Source organism: Rattus rattus, chromosome 6, assembly GCF_011064425.1.
Source record: "Rattus rattus isolate New Zealand chromosome 6, Rrattus_CSIRO_v1, whole genome shotgun sequence".
Taxonomy (NCBI): domain Eukaryota; kingdom Metazoa; phylum Chordata; class Mammalia; order Rodentia; family Muridae; genus Rattus; species Rattus rattus.
In genome coordinates this window covers 60,730,191-60,755,543 of record NC_046159.1, presented here as the reverse complement: position 1 = coordinate 60,755,543, position 25,353 = coordinate 60,730,191, and the positions used below count along the sequence as shown (strand labels likewise).

The following is a 25,353-nucleotide window of genomic DNA, read 5'->3' as shown; positions in this document are numbered from 1 at the left end:
CCCTAAAATCAGCAGAATATGGGACTAAATAAATGAGCTCCTCCCGCACCTATGCATTCTTAGTTAGGACACAGGCACAAATCTGATGAGCTTTATTTGGCTTTATTGCTGAAAGTAGGTGCTAATTTATTAGTCCCCAAAGACCACTTCTTTAAGCCACTTCAGCAACAGCTACAAGGCTCCCTGTGACAAGGCCTGGCTTCTGGAAGCTGAAACAGGCGGTATGTGTCAGGGCCACCTGCCTTCAGCACTTTTTCCAAATTCTAGCCAGAAGCCTCTTGAAGCATGAGATGTCCTTGTAGGCCCTAGGGAAGGGACAGTCAGGAGTATGGCCTCCTTGTCCTCTCCCTGGCTCCTCAGTATCTATCTTGTCCTCAGTATCTATCTCCAAACTCCATATAGCAGAATCTTGGGTTTCCTCTTCCCGAGAGTCACTTGTCGCTGGAACCTGGGGTCAGCTTTTTTACCAGAAAGTCCATGGAGGTTGCAGCAGCTCAAAGGTAGGAATGCTGGTGACATTGACTGGGATAGAGATGATGGCCCATGGTAGCCCATGCTGTTCCAGAGAGCGTCGGATCATGTAGCTGGGAGGGCATGAAGAGCAGTAGCGACGGTCACTTTCTCAGCACCTAACACGGCCCTCTGCCCCAGTTATTCTGGGAGTTCCAGAACCTCAGAACGTTTTTGCCCTCTGACTGAGATATTCAGGACAGGGCCTGTGAGAGGGCACTGGTGTTTGACCCCCACCAAGTCACGATACCCAGTGTAGTGTGGCCAGCCCGAAGCAGAGTCCTCACCCATCTCGGCCGAGCAGGAAGAGGGCAGGAATATCAGCTGTGCGTTGGGTACTATCCTGGATCATCTCCACATAGAAGCTGTCATTGTCAACGGCATTGTCCGAGATGATCACAGCCCGCCCACCATGCTCCTGTACCACCCTGGTCTTAGAGAGGAAGGAGCAGCCCCTGGAAGAGGTGATGAGACCAAAGGAAAGGCAGGTGCTAGCTGCCCTCCCTCACATCCTCTCGGGGAGGATGGAAGGACCATAAAAAACTACTGAGGGTCACTCAGTACACAGCTGAAAGCAGACCATTCTTTTTTTTTTTTTTTTTTGGAGCTGGGGATCGAACCCAGGGTCTTGTGCTTCCTAGGCAAGCGCTCTACCACTGAGCTAAATCCCCAGCCCCAAAGCAGACCATTCTTAAAGTCAACATTTCAAAGTACCAAGAGCTGTGCGGAATCTGCCTTTCCCATGCCTGCCCACTCCTTACCCCCTTTCCACCAGAGCGATCTGGTCCTGGATGAAGAAGCCGTTGCTGAGTTCCCCGCAGGCCTCTGGAGGTTCAGCAGGGACGAGGTGAATCTGTTCATACCGTGTGTGCTGAAAAATGTTCAGACATTTGGGCAAATAAGAACGTAGGAAAACACTTTCTGGAATGGGCTAACAATCCCATCTGACTGGTGCTTCATAAGGAGCAAAGGAAGAAAATGCAGTGTTTCTCTGAGGCTGAGCACCTAAGCACTTTAATCTGATTTTCACAAAGTCCAGTCTGATTACTTGACCTGCCTTTCTGTGACAGGGCAATTGGTTATAACCCAGGGACAGAGGGAAGTAGATAGAACTGACAGGACGCTGGCACCCTTGGTTTTTCAGGTAGTTTCCACCAATAAAGGCAGTCCCTCCCTGGTTTGTATAGTATGCAGCAGCTCCTGGAGGGCACGGCTGGATTCTACTTCTTGCCCTGTCCCAGCATAAAAGTGAGATGATGCCACTTTTATGGGTGCCACCATGGCTAAATGATGGCAGGGAGGTGACTGAAGGTCAGAAATCTGAGCATCTTTGAACTTACAAATATGCCACCAAAGTCCTTGGCAGGCGTGGCAGTGAAGATGTACCGAATGTCCCCAGGACTCAGCACTTGGAAGTACAAGTAGTCATGGATGCGTAAGCCTAAGGAAAAGAGTGTAGGTGAAGGCCTCTCGAGCAGGCGGATTCAGGTTTGGATTACGGTTTTCTCTATGTCTTCAACTGGGTGGGCTATGGTCTGGGTCCAGACTGTGGCATCAGCTGATTTGATCCTCAGGGAGCGTGACTTTATTTTTAATTTTAACTTAAAAAAAAAAAACAAAAACAAAAAACCAAAAACCAGAGTCTCACTGTATAGCCCTGACTGGCTTCAGACTCAGAATTCCACTTGTCTTTGATACCACCCCACCCACCCACACACACCCTTGGTGCTGGAATTAAAGGTGCGTGCCGTCGTACCCAGGGATCTTTTTTAAAATGGCCTGCCTCATACTGCCCAGGCTGGCTTTGTACTAGTTGTTTCCTTGATGGGCCTTGAATCCTTCCTCCTGACTCCCCCACAAACATGGCCGTGCCCAGCTGGAGATCTGGTTTCTTTAGGAGAGGGCAGACTGGATGCAGACTTGTGTTTGCTGCTGCTCCTGCCACAGTAAGTGAGCCACAAAGACCCAGAGCTCTTGGGTTAACATTCACCCCTTCTCTGAAGAAGCCCTAACTTAGAAGTTGGCTCTGGTCTCACTAACATCTCCTAGATTAGTCACGGTCATCTCTTGTCCCCACTGTTCCACCTTAACTTGTCTTGTTTCCATGTCTTCTTTTTCAGATGGGGTTTTGCTATGTGGCCCAGGCTAATTTTCAACATTTTGGGCTCAAGCAATCCTCCTGCCTCAGCTTCTCATCTGCCTTCATTCTTTTTGTAATTTTTTTAAATTAGTCAATCTTTTTTTTTAAATTTATTTATTTTACGTATATAAGACACTATAGCTGTCTTCAGACACACCAGAAGAGGGCATCAGTTCCCATTACAGATGGTTGTGAGCAACCATGTGGTTGTGGCAATTGAACTCAGGACCTCTGGAAAAGCAATCAGTGTTCTTAACCACTGAGCCATCTCTCCAGCCCCTCTTTTTGTATTTTTAATTTAAATTTTATTTTATGTATATGTATGCTTTGGCTGCTTGCATGTTTATGTACAATGTGTGTGTCTGGTACATGCAGAGTCTAGAAGAGGATATCAACTCCCCAGAACTGGAGGGACAGACAGTTGTGAGCTGGACCCTCTGGAAGAACAACTAGTATTCCTAACTGCTGAGCGTCTCTCCAGCTTTCTGCCTGTTCTTGCTCCTTAAAGTCCACCTGCCACCCACCCCACTGCAAGAGCAATGTCCCCTTCACTGACTAAAGTGTATGCTACAACTGTTGGCTGAGGTGTAGAAAGCCCTGTCTGACTTGACTCCTATACCCACCCACTCCAATCTTATCTCCTCTTTCTCATGTTCAAGTTGTACTGGCTTTCCAGTGTCTTCATCTTTTTGGGTCTTCCTAAACATTTACCTGTCATTTCTCAGAAAGATGCTGCCTTGTCCCTTCCTACACCCATTCAAAATATACTTTCTTCCAGCTAATACTTCCCCTGTAATTATGGTGGACCCCTAACATTCCATATCTGATTCTTTCATTAGAGCAATGATTTTAAGTATGTGGCTTTACACGGCAATGCCTCCCTACTGCCTAAGGCACAGTGGCTGCTCAGTAAGGGCTACTGAACAAAGAACTCTGCCGAGCTCTGTTGTCCTGAACAAGAGAACGACCACAACAACCAGAGCTTTGCTAGGATATAGGAACTTTTCTCAGCATTGAAGTTTAATGTTTTCCTGGGGTTTGAGTCCCTGGATTCCTTAAACCCAGAATGGCAAGTGAATGTTGATAGATGAAAGTTCAGGTCTGTTGTCAATCCAATTACCATGCTATCACTGTGTGTGCTGTGGCCAGAACTGTTCGTGGCTATAGCTGTTTCTATGTTCCAAATCACAGCTCAGAGAGAGCTAAGGGGACTTGCAGTTTTTGTCCTGAGTGTAGGTACACCTCATCAGATGGATGCACCCCCCAGGAAGCCTTCTGGATTAACATAGGCAACCCTTTCCACAAGCACACACTTGTCTGGCATTTGATGTGCTTATCTAATAAGCTTCGGTTATATGCATATGTTCACTTAACGCGTAGGTGTGTACATTTATGTTCGAGTTGTGTAAGTGGGTGCCTGTACGTGTGAGCCCATGTGTGTGTTCCTGCCTATATGAACGCTCTCGTTCTGTTCTGGATCTCTAGCTGTCACCAGGATCGCCCTCAGTGGGAGGAAATCTGAAGGATCTTGCTTCGACGGGGAGGGAGGGTTGTCAGGTTGTGCCTACTCACAGACCCAGGAACCAGCATCTACCCGCTATAGCCGCCTGGCCCCTGGATTTGTACGGCCCAAACTCACAGGGTCCCCAAGGTGACCCGTGGCCCCCGGCCCGAGCAGCGTGCATGCTGGATGCCCGCCCCGCCCGTCCGTCGCCGCTCACCGTGGGCCGCGACGCACGTGGGCAGCCAAAGCACGAGACAGCACCAGCCCGCGGCACCACGGCTCATCTCCAGGGCCGGTCCCGCCGCCGCCGTCCCGCCGCGATCTCTCGCTGGACTTTAGCCTGACAGCTGCCACGGCCTCCCTCAGGCCCGCTCTCCGCGCCGGTTGGAGCGCGGAACGGAGGCCGGCGGCTGATTGGCCTCCACGTCTGTTCGTGTGGCCGCACTTTCCGCCTCTGCGCCTTAGGCCACTTCCTATTGGCCAGGAGAAGTGGAACCCGGAGCTGATTTGCCAAAACTCTTAATAGCAACTGCAGTTCGCAGCCCCGCCCCCGCACTCCTCATTTTAGACGCACCTCCCCGATCCTGGGGTGGGCGGCTTGCGGGGGACGCGCGGGATCCACGGATCTCCTTCCAGTCAGAGGCTGGCCGCGGCAAGGTGGCGCCTCAGCCGACAAGAGGCGCCACAGAGCTAGAAGCTGCTCCGATAAAGTTTCCCGCGCCCGAGCGGGCTGCGCACCTGTGACCCGGGACACTGTTCTCAACTTCCCAGGCTACCTGTGAAACGCACAGAGCTCCGAGGCCCCGGAGCCGTGTGGTTGCAGTGAGATCACTCACCTAAGGTGCTTCTCACAGCCGGTGTTCAGTGTTGACATTTCATTGCACGTCTACCATGGTGCCTGGGTACGCGGGCTGAAGGTGGGACCTTACTGCACCCTCCCAGACCAAAAGCACAACGAAACTCGATGACCCCGCCAAAGCTAACTCGAGTTCCTAGAGCGTCCCTGGGCCTCCGACTCTTCTAGCCGGCCACCTCTTAGGTAACCATAGAGTGGCGGAAGTGGTCCGTTCTCTTCCTCTCCCGGGCTAACGTCTCGCCAGAAGCTTCTGGGGACTTCTCCGGCGCGGAGCATTGTGGGCTTGGGTGGGCGGCCCCTAGGCGGAGAACAGACGAGTTGCGGGTACCTGAAACCGCTTCCAAGATGATGGTGAGTGGCTCCCCGCGCATCCGCTGCCATCCACGACCCTGGGGCCCTTGTCTGCCTTGCGGACGGTGTACAGCGGCTCGTCACGACCCCCTGCTTAGGGGTGGCCTCAGCCCAGAGCTGCAGTGGTTGGCGAGAGCCGAATGAGGCTCGCGATGCCGCTGGGCCTGGAAACCATGGGTCTCATGATGCTTTGGGACCACTAGCCCGTTATTCAGCCCCTTTCCCGTAATGGAGGCTTGGGTTTTCAGGACCGAGTGCGTGTTGAGCTATGTACCTCTACCATAGGGCCGGGTTACATCGCTCTGGGAGGAGCGGAAGTGAAGGCGCGAGCTTCTAGGGCGCACGGAGGCAGCGTGAGGATCTTTAGGTTGGGCCGAGTGACGCCCTGCCTGGCACTGTGGTCGCTTACGTCCCCACGTGCACAAAGACAGAGTCCTTCATTCCTCTTGGAACCTGTTCATTCTCTCGGTCGTTCAGCAAGGGGCATTTTTAATTTTCCTAAGTGTACAGGCCGCTCTCGGTTCTGGAAAAGGGCAGTTGAACTACACAGCACCACCTGAGTACCTTAGGCAAGAGTCTCTTAAAGGTCGGCCTGTGGTTGTCCTCCTTCATCACCCCTTAATCCCTGACAGAGCTCCAATATTTCCCTGTTCCTTGCGATAAACCCGAGTTGTTAGTGAGGGTGTCAACTTCCTAATTGGCATCAGTGCACTCATTAATTAATTTTGCAAAAAGTGTCAATCCTTTGCCTATCTCCATAGATTCCAGACAAACTTGATAACCTGTAAGGCGCTCTCTTTGCTACCAAATTAAAGCTTTGCTATTACAGCTCCTACTCAGAAGGAACCCCTACAGAAGCTCCCTGACCCCTAACACTGTCCTTTTCAGAGTTACTTATTCTTGAAATTGATTTGGTTGGCAAAGACCAGCGCTGAGGAGTAAATTCAAGACTCTTATGTACCGCAGTAACATATTCATCATTGCTGCTGATGTGACCATCGGCCCAGCATTTGCCAAAGAAGTGGCAAACCTTTTATCAAAGGGCCCCAGACCACCACATCTGGGTTTAACCTGAATTGAGGGTTCTTGTTCTGTGCAGTTGACTTGATGGCCTTCTGAGTATCCCTTCTTAAAATATAAATCTTCACCATTCTATCAACAGGCTGATATTAATTAGATGGTCTAGAAGCCTTTTGTAATGGAAAGTTAAGTCCCCTGAAATCCCGATTTTCTGGCTTTGGTACATCTATAGCAGGATATGTCTTTCCCTTTTTAGCATTATTTTGTATGTATTCATTCATAGAGTGCTGGTCTTGTTCTATAGAATGTCAATGGTGGCTTTGTTTTTATTTTTCCAGGGACTAGGTATTGAATCTAAGGCCTTGTTTCGTCTACTACTTAGCTATGAGCAGGCTTGCTCTTTGTAACTCAAGGCTTGTTTAGAAGTCACTATGCAGCCCACTGTGGGGATTGTTTTATTAACCCGATACAACCTAGAATGGCCTGGGAAGGAAGTCCCAGTGAGGGATTGTCTAGATTAGGTTGGTCCTGGTGGGAATTAACTGGGTTGCTTTAGTTGTTGTGGGAAGACCCAGTCATTATGGGTGACACAGTTCCTGAGCCTGGACTGTCTGAGAGGAGAAAGCTAGCTGAGGACTAGCGAGGGGACAGCATGCATACTTTCATTTTCCTCTGATCTTGGCTGCAGATGATGTGACTAGCTCCCTCAGTGTCTTAGTTAGGGTTTTATTGCTGTGAACAGACACCATGACCAATGTAAGTTTCATAAAAGACAACATTTAATTGGGGCTGGCTTACAGGTTCAGTCCATTATCATCAAGGCGGGAGCATGGCAGCATCCAGGCAGACATGGTGCAGGAGGAGCTGAGTTCTACATCTTTACCTGAAGGAAGCCAGGAACAGCCTGAGCATCCTCAGGCAGCTAGGAGGAGGGTCTCTAAGCTGGAGTGACACACTTCCTCCAACAAGGCCACACCTTCTAATAGTGCCACTCCCTGGGCTCTTCTCATTTTTATTTTTTGTTTTTATTTTGCTTTTCCTGGTCAGGGTATTTTATCACAGGGACAGAATGAAACTAAGTAAGATATCTGGAGTGATGTTGAACTTAAGATAATTCTTCTCCAGCTTTCTTGGTACCTAGAATTACAGGCGTGCACTACTGTGTTCCACTCTAGCTTGCTTTGCCTTGCTTGCTTGCTTATAGTGTATGCCCTGTGCATGCCACCGCACTGGCCTCAGGGAGGTCAGATGGTAGTCCAGGGATGTTTCTTACCTTCAACCTTGTTGAAGAACAGGAGGAGCTCTTGTTTCTGGTGCTGTACTGCATACTCAAGGCCTGTGAGCTTCCTGGTGATTCTTGTTTCCTCCCGTCTTGCTGTAGGAGTGCTGAGATTACAGGTATATATCACGACAACTGCCTTTTTATGTGTTCTGGTGGTTAGGCTTGTGCATCCAGCACCTCTACCTCCGAGCCATTTTCAGGGCCTCCTCTGACTAATTGTTTAACAAATGATTTGGCTTTTATTTTATTTAGTGTATGTGAGTGTTGGACTACATGAATGCCTGGTTACTGTGTACATGTAATGCCCATGGAGGCCACAAGGTGTCAGATTTCTGGAACTAGAGTTACACATGTGAACCACATCTGTGTGGATGAGTGGAAGTCAGAAGAGCAGCCAGTGTTCTTTCTTGTAAGATGTTCTTCTAGTCCCTTAATAAGCAACTCTAAGGAGAATTGAAAGGAAGATTAAGATGAAGCACTAGAGCCTTTTATGGGTCCCTTGTAGTGAAGGGACAAGAAGAGTGAGATGGAAAATAAGGGATGGTGGGCAGTAGGCAGTACTGTCACCAGAGAGTGGCAGAAGGGACCTGCCTTGTTTACTATAGCCTGGCTTACTGTACTGTTGTCCGCCTTTCCCCCTGTGGCTAGCCTTGAAATCACAGCAGTCCTCCTGCCTCCACCTCCAGACCAATGGTTCCCAACCTTGCTAATGCTCAACCCTTTAATATAGTTCCCTGTGTTGTGGTGACCCCCAACCATAAAATTATTTCATTATTACTTCATAACTGTAATTTTCCATTGTTGAGAGTTGTAATGATGGTCTTAGTTAAGCAAAACCCGTGAAGAGGTCATTTGATATAACACATAGGTTGAGAACCACTGCTCTTGACCGTCCTAAGGAATGATTCAGAAGGACCATGAGGCTATGGAACCATTGGGGAAGCATGTTCCTTCTAGATGGAACCAATCATCAGGTCTTCTATAGTGCCCCCAAGAATACTGAGAGTATAGAGAAGCCATTTCTTGTCCCGAGACCATGGATACTCTGGGAAAAGGAAAGTGTTTACTCTTCAGTTCATGCCTGGCCAGGATGTAGGGGAGTTTCCTGACCAGCATTCTTTCCTTGTATGCTAGTTTTGTTTTATTTTATGGTAAATTTGCTGTAACAAGTAATAACGTATAGAATGGGGATTGTCTAGTGTTCTTAACTGGACCTAGGAAGCATATATATACCCCCTTCCTTGTCTTCCTCTTTGTCTTTGCTAATAGTCTCCAAGACCTTACAGCCTAATCTTTTTTCAATTCTCCTTTTATATATAAGCTGTCTTAGTACACTGAAGCATGCTCTTCAACATATGCAAACCTTTTGTCTCTTTAGCTTTTTAGTGTGTGGACATGTGTGGAGGCCAGAAAAGGCAGTGAATTCAATCTTAGAGATAGAGTTTTACAGATAGTTGCAGTATTCCGAACCAGACTTTGTCCTCAGGGAGAGCAGGAAGCCCTGTTTATTGCTGAGTTGTTTTCTCCAGCTTCAAATCTATTTTTACATTTCACTCTTGATACAGACTTTTAATATTTCTTTGATTTGGAAGCCTGTTTGCCTACAACTGGTCATTTTTCTTTGAAAAAACAAATAGGTCTTTATTGGCTTATACCTTTTAGATACTGTGACTTCTGTGTACAATTTGAGGCTAGCACCCTGGTAATTTTTCACTCAGTAAAGGACAATGGTTCTCTAACCAAGTTAGGATATGGTATGTGTGGTACTAAGTGTGTTTTAATGTTTATCTCATTGGACTGCTAGCGTCTTGTTTACGTTTTATTTCAGTTGTATTAGATGTTTATCTGCCTGTGGGTCTGCATCATTGTGTATTTGGGTACCTACGGAGCCTGGAGGAGTTACAGGTGGTTGTGAGCTGGGTACTGGGATTCAAACCCTAGTCTCTGAGAAGAGCAGCCAGTGCTTTTAATTGCTGAGCTGTCTCCCCAACTACAAGTAGTTAATGTCTTTTTGCCCACAACTGTGCCGTACTGGATCCCTTATTACTGTCAGTAATTGTGCTGAAACCATGCTCATACCTTGTCTGAGTTCTGGTGAATGTACACTATTTACCAGCCTAAATTCAGTTGTGGGCCTTTTGGTTTTGCTGTATGACCTGTATGGTGTTTTCAAGCTTTAGAGTGTGTGTAAATCCACTTGTACTATTTCTGAAGTTCAGCCCCTGCATCAGTGGGTCTGGAATGCAATGCAGTGAGATGTGCTGCTCCAGAGAATCCTGACAGATAAGCAGTTGGTTCAAAAAATGTTTATGAAATAATCTAACAAAAAGTTGAATAGTATTCTATGTTTCCTCAACAATTACACATTTTTATTTTAAGATGAAAGGTCATTTATTTCACCAAAAAGAAAAATGTAGTCCAGTTCTGTAGATCTAGCCTAGCCTTTAAAAAAGAAAGCTGGGAGCAGAGACTCACCAAGGTCATTTCCAGCTCTAACATCCACTAGGGTTAAAAGGAGGCATAACAGACCCACAGAAGGATTCAACAACAAGAGAAAGAAAAGCAAAGGCAGTCTGCACTTAGCAAGGTACTTAGAGATCCATGTTTCCATACAGGAAATGGGGTGCCATGAAAAGTGAGTCCTCTGTACAGTGAAAGCTCCCAAGTTTCTGCCCCTGCCCTTCCTTCCCACTTCAAAAGCCTTAGTACTGTGTCCAGACCACATACTGCTCACACAAAGACACATCCAGCAGGCAATCTACATGATTGCAGAAATGTGGGCAGCTCTCTCTAAGCCCCTAACTCTCTGACAGTGGGGTCTCAGGCTGCAGTGTGCAACAAATTAGTATAGGCATCAAGGGAGGTAGAGTAAGTTGACTGACCGTAGATGTATTGGGGACTTGCAACTGGAGCAGGGTCTGTTCTGTATAATTCTAAGCAAAGGCAGCTACCACTGCCTCATGACAATGACTGTAGCGGACTTGGAGCACTCAGTCTGAGCATGTTTTAGTACAGTAACTTTCCATAGCTCATGATAGAAAGTGTATGCACTCCTCGATATTATTGTTCACTATGTTGCTTACTCAAGTCCACCATGCTGCCCACCATCTTCTGTGGGATATTTTTCTAACCAGTGCTCCCTCTTTTCTTTTGCTTCAGTTTCCCATCTTAGGCACTACCCTGAGCCAGTTGATAAACATGTAATCTTTTGCCTGGAAACTTCTAGGCCCCTGGGGTGTCTGCTGCCTATGTACAAAGGCATAATCTTTTGTGACGCTGTCATGATTCCTTGGCTTTCCTTATTGGTGCTGCGATCTTAGTGCCCATTTGCAGCTCTGCTGAGAGGTTTTGCTCTTGCTAGTGTGGAGTGCTGTAATATGCAGTTAGCATCTACAATTGTCCTGCAGAGATAGTCCAATACTGAGAAGCTGACCATTCATCCCTGAAGGCTCGGTTTACATATATAGGGAGCTCTGGTTTGCTAGCTGCTGTCTGCTAGTTCCTGAACACTGGAGGAAAGATAACCTATCTATCCTGGTTAAGTTTCTGTTACTATGATTAAACACTGGGATTGTCTTCGTTATGTTCTGTTTCTGTGAAAAGACATAATGACCAGGGTAACTTGTAGAAGAAAACAGATAATTGGGGGCTTGTTAGAGGGTTAGTTCATTCTCATCATGGTGAGGGATGGCAGGCAGGCAGGCATGGTACTGGGGAAGTAGCTGAGAGCTACATCTGGATCCACAGGCAACAGGCAGAGACAGATGTACAGACACTGGGCTTAGTGTGAACTTCTGAAACCTTAAAGTCCTAACTCTTTCTAAACAGTTTCCCTAACTGAGGAAGCATTCAAACATGTCAGCCCATGGGGGCCACTCTCATTCAAACCACCTCCATGACTAAAGCAACTTGGAAAGAGCAGGGTTTATTCTTCCTGCTTAGAGTCCACCAAGAAGGGTGGGCAGTGTACATTACGGGAACTGAAACAGCGTAGAGGAAGACTCCCGACTGCCTTGCCTACCTACCTTCTTTCCTTCTTTCCTTCCTTCCTTCCTTCCTTCCTTCCTTCCTTCCTTCCTTGTTTGTTTGTTTGTTTGTTTGTTTTTGTTCTTGGGGGTTTCTCTGTTCTGGAACTCAATCTGTAGACCACATGTCTCTGCCTCTTGAGTATTGGGATTAAAGGCTTGTAACACCACAACCTCATTCAGCACCCCCCCCTTTTTTTAATGGTTTACTGATTATATACATGTCTGTCTTTGCATCAAAAGAGGGGATTAGATCCCATAGAGATAAACAGATAGTTGTGAAGCCCCCATGTGGGTGCTGAGACCTGAACCCTTGACCTGGAAGAGCAGCCAGTGTTCTTAACCACTGAGCTATCTCTCCAGCCCCCTCAGTCTCCTTTCTTAAACAATGCAGGATCACCTGGTACCATCCCCAGTGGGCTGGGCCCTCCAACATCAGTCATTAATCAAGAAACTCTCTCATTTGTGTCCAGAGGCCACTTTGGTGGCATTTTCTCAGTTGCTGTTCTTCTTCCTTGATGACCTGGCTTGCTTTAGGTTGACAGAGGACTAGCCAGTGCAGTCTCCAAGCAGGCCTTTCAGCAGGCAACTTTCTACTGTCTGGTAGTTTCTAGAGTGGCAGTGCAGAGAAAACCCCTGCAGGGGTGAGGTCTTTTCCAAGTCAGTCCTGAGAGACACAAAGACTTTTCTGTGGTGTCACTAGGATGGAGTCACATGAAGGCATTTTGGAGTGGGTATGAGAGGTGACAGCATTGCTGTATGGAGTCAGTATGTCACTTTGGAAGGTAAGACAGACATGCTTTTTTGGTGTTGCATCTGAGGTCTCTGGTAAAGCTGCCTCCCTAGGCATTTCTAGACAATGTCTTGGTTTCCATACCAGTTCCCCTCTGCTTCTCTAACAACCCAGTGGCTGTTTTATTGGGGGTGGAAGTGCAAAGCAGGGCCTGTGTACTCTGTGCTGTGTGTTATAACCTGGTTGGGAAGCACAAGACAAACTGTCAGAAGTTGAAAGGGTGGGAGAAATAATGGTGTATTGTTTAGGCTTCATTACTGCAGCATCTCAGAATTTGTCGCGGTTGGGGGAATCAGTCTGGGTAGCAGGGGAATGCGCTTCAAGAGTGTGGATAACTCAGCCACGGTGGTATTGGGAGCATCTTCCCCACCCACTGTCCTGAGTCTCAAGTAGCAGATAATTAAAAGCAGTCAATTGCTCTCTCTTCTCCAGCCCACACCTGTTATCCTGTTGAAAGAGGGTACTGATAGCTCCCAAGGCATCCCTCAGCTTGTGAGTAACATCAGTGCCTGCCAAGTGATTGCTGAGGCTGTAAGAACCACCCTGGGTCCCCGTGGCATGGACAAACTTATTGTGGATGGCCGAGGTAAGTCTTCATGGTTCCTCAGGGCTTTGTACGGGTCTTAAATGCAGAACCCTATTGGATCTGTGGGAGAACCTGCTCAGGAGTCTGTTGCCTTCTAGTGAAGTGGCCCAGAGATATGAATAGAACAGATGGGCTAGAGAGAGGTAGATGCGCAATGTTAGGAAAGCTTGCTGCTCTCTCACGTGACTGAGGTCAGTTCTAGCACCTGTGTCCGTCAGAGATACTAGGATATCAGCTGTATTCCAAATATCTTAACTGGTTACTCTTGAGATAGTATAGCCTGGGCTAGCCTTAAACTGAAGATGTTCTTGTTTAGCTTCCTGGGTGCCAGGATTACTGTTGTGTAACACCATGCTTGGCTATTTAAAACATTTCTCTGTGTTCAGTTAACCTGTATTCAAAAGAAGGCCAAGAGCCCATGTTACTTAAAACCTAATCCTGAGGAAAAAGTATATATGGAGTCCAGGTCCAGTAATAGAATTAAGAAAGAGGGGAGGGCCTGGAGAGATGGCTGAGCAGTTAAGAGCACTGGCTGTTCTTCCAGAGGTCCTGAGTTCAATTCCCAGCAAGCACATAGTGGCTCACAACCATCTGTAATGGGATCTGATGCCCTCTTCTGGTGTGTCTGAAGACAGCGACAGTAACAGAGTATTTATATATAAATCTTCAAGAAAGGAAGAGGGGCTTTAAATGTTACTGTCTTTTTCTCTAAGGCAAAGCAACAATTTCCAATGATGGGGCCACAATTCTGAAACTCCTTGATGTTGTCCATCCTGCAGCAAAGACTTTAGTGGATATTGCCAAATCCCAAGATGCTGAGGTAAGAAAGTCAGACACAGAAACTTGTGGAGGCCAGAACACGTGCTTATTACTTTGCTGCCTCTCTCTTCTTCTCACTGAAGTTTTTTTTTTTTTTTTTTTTTTTTTTTTTTTTTTTAGGTCTAAAATTATAATTGTACTTGTTCCATACTCATAAAAATAGTTACAAATTTTTTAGAGGGTGGGGGGTAGGGTCCAGTCCTTCTGTAGTTCAGCTATCCTAAAGTTGGCTATGTAGACAAGGCTGGCCTTGTATTTACAGAGTTCTGCCTGCCCCTGCCTCCCAAGTGCTGGGATCAAAGGTGGGCACAACTACCACCCAGCTTTTTAAAATTAATCTTTCTTCTTGGTACTGCATAGTTATATGAACGTGAAACTGTTTCTTAACTAATTCTGTACACTATATAAAATACAATGACTAGTTTTATGTCACTTGACACAGACTAGAGTCTTTGGAGAGAAGCTTTAATTGAGAAAATGCCTCGATAAGATCAGGCTGAAGCGGGCCTTTTCTTAGTGATTGATGTGGGTAGGGCCATCGCTGGGCTGATGTCCCGGGTTCTATAAGAAAGCAAGCTGAGTAAGTCATGGGGAACAAGCCCATAAGCAGCACTCCTGGTTTCTGCATCAGCTCCTTCCAGGTCCCTGCCCTGCTTACGTTCTTGTCCTGACTTCCTTTGATGATGTACTGTGATGTGGAATTATAAGCCAATTAAAGGCTCCCCCCACCCCCAAGTTTCTTTGGTCATGGTGTTTCATTGAAGCCACAGTAACCCTAAGTTTGTATCCTGAGAGTGATTGTCCCTGGACCCTTTGGAGAATGTGCTTGCTGTCCGGAGAGTTAATCTTGTGCTCAAGGCTACCCTGGGTGCTTTCATCTTTCCATTTGTTGTAAAAATTTGTGGGTTTCTGAAGAAAGAGCTTTACAACCAATTAAACAATGTCCATTTTAAATTGGTAGGTTGCCTAAAAGTGATTTTCAGTGCTTCACTCCCTGAGTACCAGAAAACATGTATGTATTCTTGCCATCTTCTTCCAGGTTGGTGATGGCACCACCTCAGTGACCCTGCTGGCTGCGGAGTTTCTGAAGCAGGTGAAGCCCTACGTGGAGGAAGGTTTACACCCTCAGATCATCATCAGAGCCTTCCGCACAGCCACCCAGTTGGTATGGCTACACCAGTCAGCTCACATGATCTACACCTAGGGACCTGAACGTTTCTGTTACAGAGGATAATGCCTTTCCTGGGGAATGAAGAAGACACAGTGTGTGGGCATTCCCAGCCATCCCCCGGGTGCATTGCATCCCCCCAGAGCATTGCTCTGGGTCCTTATTTGGCAGTCCAGAGCCAAGTTCTAGAAGTGCCTGATGATTCTTCAGAACCCTGAGAGTTTCCCCAGCAGTGGACCTTTACATTTTCTTAAGCAGCTACAGGCCCAGGAGAAGGGCTTAGGTTCTTAGCCGTGGTTGGATCAACTTTACCATTCTGTGTTTACTGTGAGCCTCATTCACCTTGTGTTTTTCGCAGGCTGTTAATAAAATCAAAGAGATAGCTGTGACTGTGAAGAAGCAAGATAAAGTGTAAGTTTCCAGTGGGCTGTGTCAGTCTTGATACTTGAGGCCAAATGGGGTGTGGTGGCCAAGTAAGCCTGCTACGACTCTGGATGTACAGGCAGGGGCTTTGGATCCACAGACCCTTGGTGCTGACATGAAAGAGGGTGTAACTGTTGTCAAGAACCGGAATGGGGCGGACATGACTATCTGCTCTCTGTCGCTGATGATACAAGCTAATGATAGAGAAGGTGAAAGGTGGAGGGGTGGGCGGTAAATTTTGGTTAAAGGAAGAATAATGGGGTGATGTGTGTAGATTTTATTTAAATGACAGGTTGATACTGCTTGGGTCAAGTGTGAATTGTCTGCTTACTGTGCACCACTCCCACACTGTACTACAATCAGGTAAGAGGCTCAATGCCAATTCTTCCCTGTGTTGCAGAGAACAGAGGAAGATGCTAGAGAAGTGTGCGATGACTGCCCTGAGCTCCAAGCTGATCTCCCAGCAGAAGGTCTTCTTTGCTAAGATGGTGGTTGATGCTGTAATGATGCTTGACGAGTTGCTGCAGCTTAAAATGATTGGCATCAAGAAGGTGCAGGGTGGAGCCCTGGAGGTGAGCCTGTTATGCTCTCCCTAGACAACAGACAGCTTCATGTGGGAGCAGGGTTCACAGTACGTATGGGTAAAGGGAGAATGCAGCTAAGGCAGGAAAGTAGGTGGGACCACTCTGCCCATGCTGCCTGTGTTCTTTGGACCTGTTTGCTTATCATCAGGATGGGAAAGTGGACCCATGCCAATTCAGAGTCTTGTTTCTTTATGCCAGAGTCAGGGTCTATAGAAGGATTAGTTGAAATAAGTTACTTGTGAGTTCCCCAAAGATGTATTGTGGAGCTATTTGGCGGTTCACTCTCCAAGGGGTACTGTCAAACTATTGATTTCGTTTGGATACATAATATATAGTTCAGACTGTAAAGAGAGCTTAGAGTTAATTGTCACATAACCACTTCTATCCCTTATGTAGCCACTGTTAACAGGCTACATAGTGTAACCTAAAATTTGCATACACAGTGCGAGCGTGCGTGTGTGTAATTTTAATGCCAGGGGTTGTTTCTAATGCATGCTGGTATTCTGTGCTACGGTTTTGTGCATATAGCACTATTGAAGCAATTGGTCCATGTGAGCATTTGTATTCCCTTGATAATGTCCAGTACATCCTATGCTGTCTGGGACAAAAGCCTTTCCATGTGTAAGCACTGAAAATAACAGCTAATGCAACAAACCGAAGTTTAAATTGAAATTTCTCTTATTTAAATAACGTGGTTGGTGCCTGCTGTATTGGATGGCATAGCTGTGATTCACCTTTAACAACTATCTAGAAACATTCTGTGACATTAGTTTTCATTGCTGGCCTGCTGTACTCTTAAGACTTCTTATAGTGGGAGCCATTTGTATAGGAAAACTCCTGTCTTCTGGGTGGAGGAGAGTGAACGAGATTGTACATGTGCCACACAGGTGCTCTAACGATGCAGGGTGCCCAGGCCTTAGAACTAATAGTTTTAACTGGCAAACTTGAATTTTCCCCAGAGTGCTCAGCATTTCATTAAATTCATGAAAAACTCTAGTTTTGTCTTGCTCCTATTTCAAACTGGCCTCAGACGTAATGATTTTCCAGTCTCTGCTTCTTGAATGCTGGGTTTACAGGCTTTTACCATTGTGTTTGACCCTTTGAAAAATACTTAGAGAGACTGATGAGATGAGATGGCTCAGTGCATGCAGGCATAGGAATCTTAGTATTCCGACACCCATACAGAAGATCCCCAGAGCCTCCTGGCCAGCGACCTAGCAGATTGCTCAGCTTTAGGTTCATGTATAGAGAGCTGAGAGATGACTCGGTGCATCTCGAACACCTAGACCAAAGCTTTCAGGGCCCAGAAGATCCTTCTACACTGGCCACTGGTACCTTCCCCCCTTTTTCTTCTGTACTGTCACTCTCTGGTCCCTGCCCTCTATTTTGTGTTCCAGCAATTCAAAGAATTTTTCATTCCCTGAGTCTACAAGACAACAATGTGTGCATGTACACACCTACTCTTTTATTTCCACTTCTTTGGACTACCTCTCTCTTCTACTGTGTCTGACTTTCTCCTGCCCACCTGTTCCTTTGTTGGCACTGCTTTGTAGGTAGTTGCCCTCTGTCTGCTACTTCAGAGGCCAGCTGTAGGGGACAGCCCAGATACCCTGTACCATGCACATCTCTACAAATTGAATGATATCACTATAAAGGGACAAGTAAAATGTATTCTGTGTCACTTAGCAAAAGAAAGATGAATTTGTGATGGTGATGATAAGACTATCACAGGAATGCCAAGTGAGGTTCATTCTTTTGGGTTCATAGACTGATGGATTTCTGGCTGTAACCAAACCATTGATCTGTCTGCTTTAACCAGGAGTCTCGACTGGTGGCTGGTGTTGCGTTCAAGAAGACATTCTCTTATGCTGGGTTTGAAATGCAGCCCAAGAAGTATAAGAACCCCAAGATTGCCCTCTTAAATGTTGAGCTTGAACTGAAAGCAGAGAAAGATAATGCTGAAATCAGGGTCCACACAGTGGAGGTAGGCTCCCCTGCAGGGGTGGGGAGGGGGTTGCTTTCTGGTGAGGGATGGGTCTCTAAGTGGCTAAGCTCTGTTTCTCAGGTTCCTGTGGACACTTGCTTTTCTCTTTGTTCTCCTTAAATGACTTCCACCTGGGGTAATTTGAATGTGAAAAGTTACTGAGTGACTGCTCTTGCCTCGTGGGGGTGGACCCTACAACACCTGAATTTTTGTTTCATTTTTCTTTTCTCCTTGGTAATGGAAATTGAACCTAAAACTCACAGACATCTGGTAGGGCTCTGCCACTGAGCTATACCCCCAGTCCCTGACCCCTTTTTAACTTGTTTTTCTGAGACAAGGTGCCCCCTCCCTCTTGAGACAGGGTCTCACTATGTAGCTCTGTCTTTCCTGGAACTTGCTATGCTAGCCTCACAGAGATCTGCCTGCCTCTGCCTCCTGAATGCTGAGAATAAAGGTGTGTGCTTGCTAGGCCTTTTTAAAATGTTTATTTTGGGATGACATCTTAAGTTGCTCAGGCTGGCCTTAAGTCTGTGATTTTCCTATCTCAGTCCTGAGTGTCTGGGATGACAAGCTTATACTAACTTGTGGCTTTCCTTGGTCAGACAGGTCTTCTCTGTTTTAGACTTTAGTCTCAAGGATTGTGGTTCCCAAGGCTGCCTCTAGGTAGCAGTGTCTCCCAGCCCAGAATGGCTTTTGTGATAGGAGAGGTCTTTATTGGGAAATCCTAGGCACAGCTTTCAGAAGAGGTTAAACTAGTCTCCACACCTCAGCAGTACCACAAATTGTGGCAAAGCTCCTTTCTTGAGAGTACCTTTACTTCCTATGTTGTGATAAATTGGTGTGTTTTCCTTAGAGGGAGGAGGGTTGGGTTAGCCTGTCATATATCCACCTCCATTCTAACCACCCTCATCTTTGGGGGTGGGGTCTCCAGGATTACCAGGCAATTGTTGATGCCGAGTGGAACATTCTCTATGACAAGTTAGAGAAGATTCATCAGTCTGGAGCCAAAGTCATCTTGTCTAAACTCCCTATTGGGGATGTGGCCACCCAGTACTTTGCTGATAGGGACATGTTCTGTGCTGGCCGTGTGCCTGAGGAGGATCTGAAGAGGACGATGATGGTAACTTCATGGGCGGGCTGCTGCTTATCCATCATGGTCCTGAACTGTTTCCTCTGTCCCTGATGTAATGGATGTAATGTAGACTAGCAAGTTGTCCCTATGTTAACTCTGTCAAGAAATGCTCCAACCCAGTGTCCATATGCCCAGTAATAGAAACTCCTTTGAATTCCCCAACCAAGTCAAGTCAGGAAGTGGGTGGTGCACAGCCACTAGCACTGTGGTCAGCAGGTTAAACTCAATGCGTATGGCTTCCAGCCAGGGCTTGCCCTCTTGGTTTGAGCCTGTAGTCTAAAGAACTGAGTAGAGTTGCTGGACCCAGAGCACTGACATCAGGTCCCTGTCTCCTTTGGCCTTTGTGTGTTCTGTTTTGATTGTCATCTTTTTGAGGGGTAGTAGGAATTATCTAGAGGTCAAGGTGAAGGTGGGCTATCCTATGCAGAGGACTCCAAGGTTCTGCAGCAGATTCAGCTTGGGAACTGGTTTATTGAGTGGGCATCAAGAGGCCAATTGGCCTCATTGATCTTTTCCTTGCTCCTTAGGCTTGTGGAGGCTCAATCCAGACCAGTGTGAATGCTCTGATTCCGGATGTGCTGGGCCGCTGCCAGGTGTTTGAAGAGACCCAAATTGGAGGAGAGAGGTGAGCTCATGGTTTCAGTTCCCATGAACTGCTTGGATCTTCCCAAACCCTTCTTTGGCCGTGTTTTGGGTGGCATATAGCTTGTACTGTTCATTTTTCAAGGTACTATTGTTGGGATGTGGGGGATAATTACAGAAGGGGAAAAGTTCTGGTCTTGGCTCTGATTCTACAAGCTTTGATGCTCTAGTGATACACACAGACCTGCCTGAAAAACTACCTTTCAAAGTTAGAATCAACAGCCTAAGTGAATAAGAACTTCTCTCTCTTGGGAAGGCTTGGCAGGGCGATCAGCTGGCAGGATGGCGGCAATTCATGTGAGCACCATTGTTTCCTGGACATAGGTACAATTTCTTCACTGGCTGCCCTAAGGCCAAGACATGTACGATCATTCTCCGTGGTGGTGCTGAGCAGTTTATGGAGGAGACAGAGAGGTCCCTACATGATGCCATCATGATTGTGAGGAGGGCCATCAAGGTACTGGGATGACAGTCTTACCTTTACCATCACCTAATCCTGGAGCTGATAAGATTGGATTTCATCTAACCTGCCTTTCCTTGGTGGCATGTTGGCCTTTGATTTCTCCTGTAAACTAGAGAGTAGGTCTTCATTTGCCCTCAAAATCATTAAAAGACTTCAGCCTCACATAGGAAACAAACTGGGCTGATCTATTTAGTTGTCCTCCTGAAGTCACCACCCCCAAGCTATGGCCCACCTTGACAGTGACCTTAAAACACCTAGGGTTGAAGCTGGGATGTGCTTGATGATCACGGTGTCTAGGTTCCTGGGGCTTGAGAAAGGGGACAGAAAAGTCAATATTCAATTTTCTGGGCTGGAAGATTTGCTTTGTAGCCTTGGGCTGGGCCACAGCATTGAGATGTTTGGTTTCTGTAGAACGACTCTGTGGTGGCTGGTGGTGGAGCCATTGAGATGGAGCTTTCCAAATACCTGCGGGATTACTCAAGGACCATTCCAGGGAAACAGCAGCTGTTGATTGGGGCATATGCCAAGGCCCTGGAGATTATTCCACGACAGCTGTGTGACAACGCTGGCTTTGATGCCACAAACATCCTCAACAAACTGCGGGCTCGACACGCACAGGTAGTTATGCTCTCTGGGATTCAGGGATTGGGTGGGTGAGGCAGGCTATTAGGTATGTGCTGTGCCTACCAGAAGTAGTCACTACAGGTACAATGGGCAACTGCCTCCTGCCATAGTGCCAGGCCTGGAGACAGCAGCTTCCTGGCAGGGCCTGGGTACTTGTGGTCAGCATGCCCAGTGGAAGGAGGTCAAGTAGGGGAGGTGCACTGCATGTCCTGTGCTGTTTGCCTTGAGAAAGTGCTGTTAAGTCAGGTTCCTGGAGTCCTTTGGAGGTTCGAGAAGAAATGTGCCTTGATACCTCTCCTCTCTTTCAGGGGGGCATGTGGTATGGGGTGGACATCAACAACGAGGACATTGCTGACAACTTCCAGGCATTTGTGTGGGAGCCAGCCATGGTGCGCATCAATGCTCTGACAGCAGCTTCTGAGGCTGCGTGCCTGATTGTGTCTGTGGATGAGACCATCAAGAACCCCCGCTCCACTGTGGATGCTCCAGCTCCAGCAGCTGGCCGGGGCAGAGGCCAGGGCCGCTTCCATTGAGAGGCAGTCCGTATACCTCCTTGTGAGGTGTATTGGGGGTGAGAAAATGGTTAGTCTTAACTGTGCTCTCACTGGAGGTTATTTAAATAAAAATTAAGGTTACTTGGTCAGAGTTGTTTTTTTTTTTTTTTTTTCCATAAACATCTTCCTGCCTTAGAATTTGAGTTATGTGTACTTGGAAATAGAAATAAAGAACTGTGTTGGCCTGCTGCTTGTTCTGCTATGGCCCTTGTCTAAAAGCCTCAGTGCAGTGCCTGTGAGAAGTGGCTGAGTAGTGGCAGTATCAGTCTTCAGGCACTGCACACGGCAGTATTGTGAACATACTCGGAGTGCATTCTGTCTGCTTTGCCACACTTCACGTCCTTGGAGTTCAGGTGTGTTCCTCTTGCAGTATTTTAAACTTCTCAATCTTTCTGGGCCTTGTAAGAAAACAGCTATTGTCTTGTTCAGTCATCCTGAGCATCCCTTTTTGTTTAAACTGATTCTGTGGATTGAAGCCAGGGCCTCAGAGGTCTGCTAGGCAGCCACTTGCCACTTAACTACATTTCAGCCCTATATTTACTTTGCGTTCATCAGTCTTTGTGCTCTTCGGGTTTCACTAAATTGCCCAAGCTGGCCTTGACCTGCTTTATCTCCTGAATAAGCCACCATCCCAGCTCCTGCTTTCTTCTGACCAGGGGCAGTTAGCTGTCAGCACAGAAGACTGGCAGGATTTATAGCTCCTCCCTTCTGGCTGCCCCAAGATAGAGTTATTAAGAGTTGGAGGGGTCATTCTGAATAACTGAAGGAACTTCTGTGAAGTGATAGAGAACCTCAGGAGCCCTGCACTCATGGTTAGATGGCCTTGAGGCAGGATAGGATTTGTAACTAACTGGAATCCTCTGGCTCTAGAGGACTACTGGTACAGCAGTTTAACCCAGACACCCAGTACGTGAGTAATTAAACAGGTCTGCCTTCCTCCTATCTCCGTGTCCTTAGTTGCAGAAGAGCTGTAAGGAGGCCTGAGGATGTCTGTAGGGTGCTCACCCAGCATGGGCAAAATCCTGAGCTCAATCCCCACCCTCAGACTGTATGATACACACATGTACTCCCTAGCACCAGACAGCTAGAGCAGAAGCTGAAGGGGTCTTCCGTATTGACTTTGAAACCAGCCTGAGCTATGTTAGATTTCAGAAGCAAAGGGTCAGGTTTGGTGTCTCACAAATTCAGCTACATGCCACAGATTTCCTTGGGCCGCACACCATCTTTTCAGTTCACCATCTTTTATTGGATACAGAATCATAAATTCTGATGCCCATGAGTCCTTTTAAATACATATGCTCAGATACATTCTGCAAAGGGCATCTGGGTGACATGGAGCAAAGTGCTGGAATGGCAATGCCTGGGTGGGGCAGATAAGTGGGGCCAGGGAGGGCCCCCTGGGGGCTGGAGGTACAGGCACCACTTTAGAAACAAAACTAAAATCAAAAGTTCCTGTCCACCCCTCTGCCTAGTGTGCATGAGGGCAGGTTGCAGCCTGGCTGTGCAGGGAGTCAGGGCCTAAGGGCTAGCTGTGCCCTCTTGAGCCACCTCAGGTCCCTGCCTGAGATCCCTGCCAGGGCTGAGTAAAGCCTTGGGAATTCCAGGTCAAGCCTCCCCAGGGCTGTAATAACCACAGAGGCCCAGAGCTGGCCTCCTGGTGGGGTGCCTGCTTGATTGTCGGGCAGTCTTAGGACTAAGGTCCCAAAAAGTTAAGGAAAGCCTAATGGTCTGCTCTTCACCCACCCTTAAGCCTTGTCCTCGGGCAAGGACTACAGCTGAGCTCACTTGTCCAGGAGTGAATATACACAGTAATATATACAGAGAGATGCTGGCCTGAGCCAAGGCTGGATGAAAAAGCATGGCCACCAAGGGCAGAAAACTGTCAGGTCCTCAGGCTGGTGACTAGGGTAGACCCCATTAGTTCTTAACTCCACCGGGCACTGGACCATGTCCCACTGAGGTCTCACCTCTCCAAGTTCACCGGGAACTGTCTTTGGCACCAGCTGTCAACTCTGGGAAATTTTCCTTCAACATTGTGCCTTACACACTGGGGTTGACAGCTTATTGCCTGTGTTCTGGATTCAAGATCAGGGCTGGTGACAGAGCAAAGCAGGCCTTGGGAAGAAGGCCTGGTAAGTTTCTGATGCAATTCCTGAGGCTGACTTAGCCTCAGTTGTCAATGGGGTTTAAAAAAAGAAAAGCCTAATTTTAGGGTACTCTCTCCAGGGGTGGAAAGCTGGGTGTCTGGGCAGGGCGCATACATTTTTGCCATAACTGGGGGGGAAAGCAGCCTGCATAAGCATTAAGTACTCAAGCCAAACCATGCCACAACTTAGATGTGCCAGGCTGTTTGGCAGGGGATGGGAGTGTGAGAAATAGCAAGTGGCTGCCCTCTGTGAGCCTTCTCCGCTGACCCAGAGCTGCTTTCTGGAGCAGGGCATGCCCACTCGAGTTTCCTGTACCTCAGTAAATATGAGATGCAGGGGACTTTGAGTGGCTGATGAAAGGCTGGGGTGCTTCTAAGGAAGCCAGGTGCTCACCCCATGCCCAACAGGGTCTGTGACTGCTAAAGTTGGAAATGAGCACAGCACCCAGAAGCAGGGATGGTCCCCTTCGGAGAAGGCAAAGGGCCCACAACTTGGTGTCAGAGCTGCTGGCTCTCGGCATGCCCGAAGACTTAGATGCCCAAGACTCAGCCAGGCAGGACACAGTGACCTGTCACTTAGGTTAGTAAAGGCTTAGGTTAAAACTTACACTTTACTCACCTTTACTCAGAACAAGAACACGGGTGGGACCTCTTAGGGGTAGGATTCCCTCTCCGTGGATCAGAATGCCCGGGGCTAGCTTCTTGCCCTGATGGCTGTGCACCCTGATCTACTTCCCCCAACAGCAGGCATTCTAGTGCCTCCCCTACCCTGGGAGATGTCCAAATCCTGGGGTTGTGAATCGGAACCCCTGGGGGCAGGCTTGGCCAACAACATTACTTTGTGCTTTATCCAAGAGACAGAAAGGGCAGCACCTCAGTCTTGAGAGTCACAGGAAGCAGGAGCTACATGGATGCAGCTGGCAAACACCTGACCTACTAAAGGCAGCTGGGGCCCAAGCGCACCTCCACCCCCCTTCTGGGCCACTGAAGGAGGAAAGTTGTGCTGTTGCCTGTGACTCCTGGGGACAAGGCTGGGGAGGTGGGAGCAACCGGAGGCAGCTGTGAGAGGTAGGGGCATAGATACCACACAGCCAAGGTTTCATGCAGGACGAGGCGTGGAGTATCCAGCATGACAGCCTTGGCATTTCAGTCTGTAAGGAGCAGGTACAGAACAAGCCACACAGCTCAGCGATGATGACAAACTGGGACAGAGCTATAGGGTCAGGGAGCATCCAGCTGGAGGCTGTGCAGCAATGGAAGGGACTTGTTTGGCAACAACCTACAGATGGGTTTGTGCCCAGTCCAGGTTGTGCACAGCTGGAGAAAACTGGCAAGAGGATCCCACCTTATAAAGGAGCAAAGAAAACCCTAAGATGTGGATGACAAACCAGGCATTTGAAAGATCTGCCCAAATGAGGGTGGCCAAGACCTGTGGCCTTGGCCACTGCAAGTTCCGAGCAGAGGAATTCAGTTAGGGGATGCTCAGTCTATGGGGTTTGGTGACCAGACTTCCTGGGTATGATGCAAGGGCCAGCGACACCATACCACAAGTATTCTCCTACTATAGTTTCAGCCCAGGACTGTAAAGACTCAGGAAGACGGGCTGTGGAAATGATGCCTCTGCCTTGGCACCAGGATCTGGCTCTTTGCCAAAGCCTGCTCAAGCTGTTAGGTAAAGTCACTCCCCCTCCCCCAAACTCCAGCACAGCAGGTAACCCAGAGTCTCCCCTCCCAATGGCCTAGGGGC

At 47.7% G+C, this 25,353-nt stretch overlaps 2 protein-coding genes across 5 annotated transcripts; one reads left to right on the top strand and one right to left on the bottom strand.

Moving 5' to 3' along the window:
• Nucleotides 1-77: 77 nt before the first annotated feature.
• On the bottom strand, nt 78-5,180 carry Pradc1 (protease associated domain containing 1). Of its 4 annotated transcripts, XM_032906194.1 has the most exons (6): nt 4,991-5,083; nt 4,372-4,627; nt 1,851-1,951; nt 1,272-1,381; nt 798-965; nt 78-584 (listed from the first exon to the last, which is right to left on the bottom strand). In XM_032906194.1, exons 2-6 carry the CDS (start codon nt 4,436-4,438, stop codon nt 464-466), a joined length of 567 nt encoding a protein of 188 aa, XP_032762085.1. In that variant the 5' UTR covers nt 4,439-4,627; nt 4,991-5,083; the 3' UTR covers nt 78-463. The 4 variants fall into 4 exon arrangements, 3 of the variants coding, with proteins under 3 accessions (XP_032762085.1, XP_032762083.1, XP_032762086.1); XR_004388287.1 differs by lacking the exon at nt 4,372-4,627 and having other exon boundaries at nt 4,991-5,180; XM_032906192.1 differs by lacking the exon at nt 4,991-5,083 and having other exon boundaries at nt 4,372-4,731.
• On the top strand, nt 4,707-21,649 carry Cct7 (chaperonin containing TCP1 subunit 7). Its single transcript, XM_032906191.1, has 12 exons — nt 4,707-5,361; nt 12,914-13,067; nt 13,781-13,887; nt 14,926-15,051; nt 15,413-15,465; nt 15,878-16,049; nt 17,881-18,045; nt 18,977-19,165; nt 19,705-19,802; nt 20,144-20,276; nt 20,694-20,900; nt 21,215-21,649. Exons 1-12 carry the CDS (start codon nt 5,356-5,358, stop codon nt 21,437-21,439), a joined length of 1,635 nt encoding a protein of 544 aa, XP_032762082.1. The 5' UTR covers nt 4,707-5,355; the 3' UTR covers nt 21,440-21,649.
• The last annotated feature ends 3,704 nt before the right edge of the window (nt 21,650-25,353 follow it).

Coding starts and splice junctions, on each gene's coding strand:
- Pradc1 (XM_032906194.1), bottom strand. CDS start 4,438: ATGAGCCGTGGTGCCGCGGGCTGGTGCTGTCTCGTGCTTTGGCTGCCC. Junction 1,382..1,850: donor AGGACTTTGGTGGCATATTT/GTAAGTTCAAAG, acceptor AACATTTTTCAG/CACACACGGTATGAACAGAT. Junction 966..1,271: donor ATCGCTCTGGTGGAAAGGGG/GTAAGGAGTGGG, acceptor CACCTCTTCCAG/GGGCTGCTCCTTCCTCTCTA.
- Cct7 (XM_032906191.1), top strand. Junction 19,166..19,704: donor ATCTGAAGAGGACGATGATG/GTAACTTCATGG, acceptor CTTGCTCCTTAG/GCTTGTGGAGGCTCAATCCA. Junction 20,277..20,693: donor TTGTGAGGAGGGCCATCAAG/GTACTGGGATGA, acceptor TGGTTTCTGTAG/AACGACTCTGTGGTGGCTGG.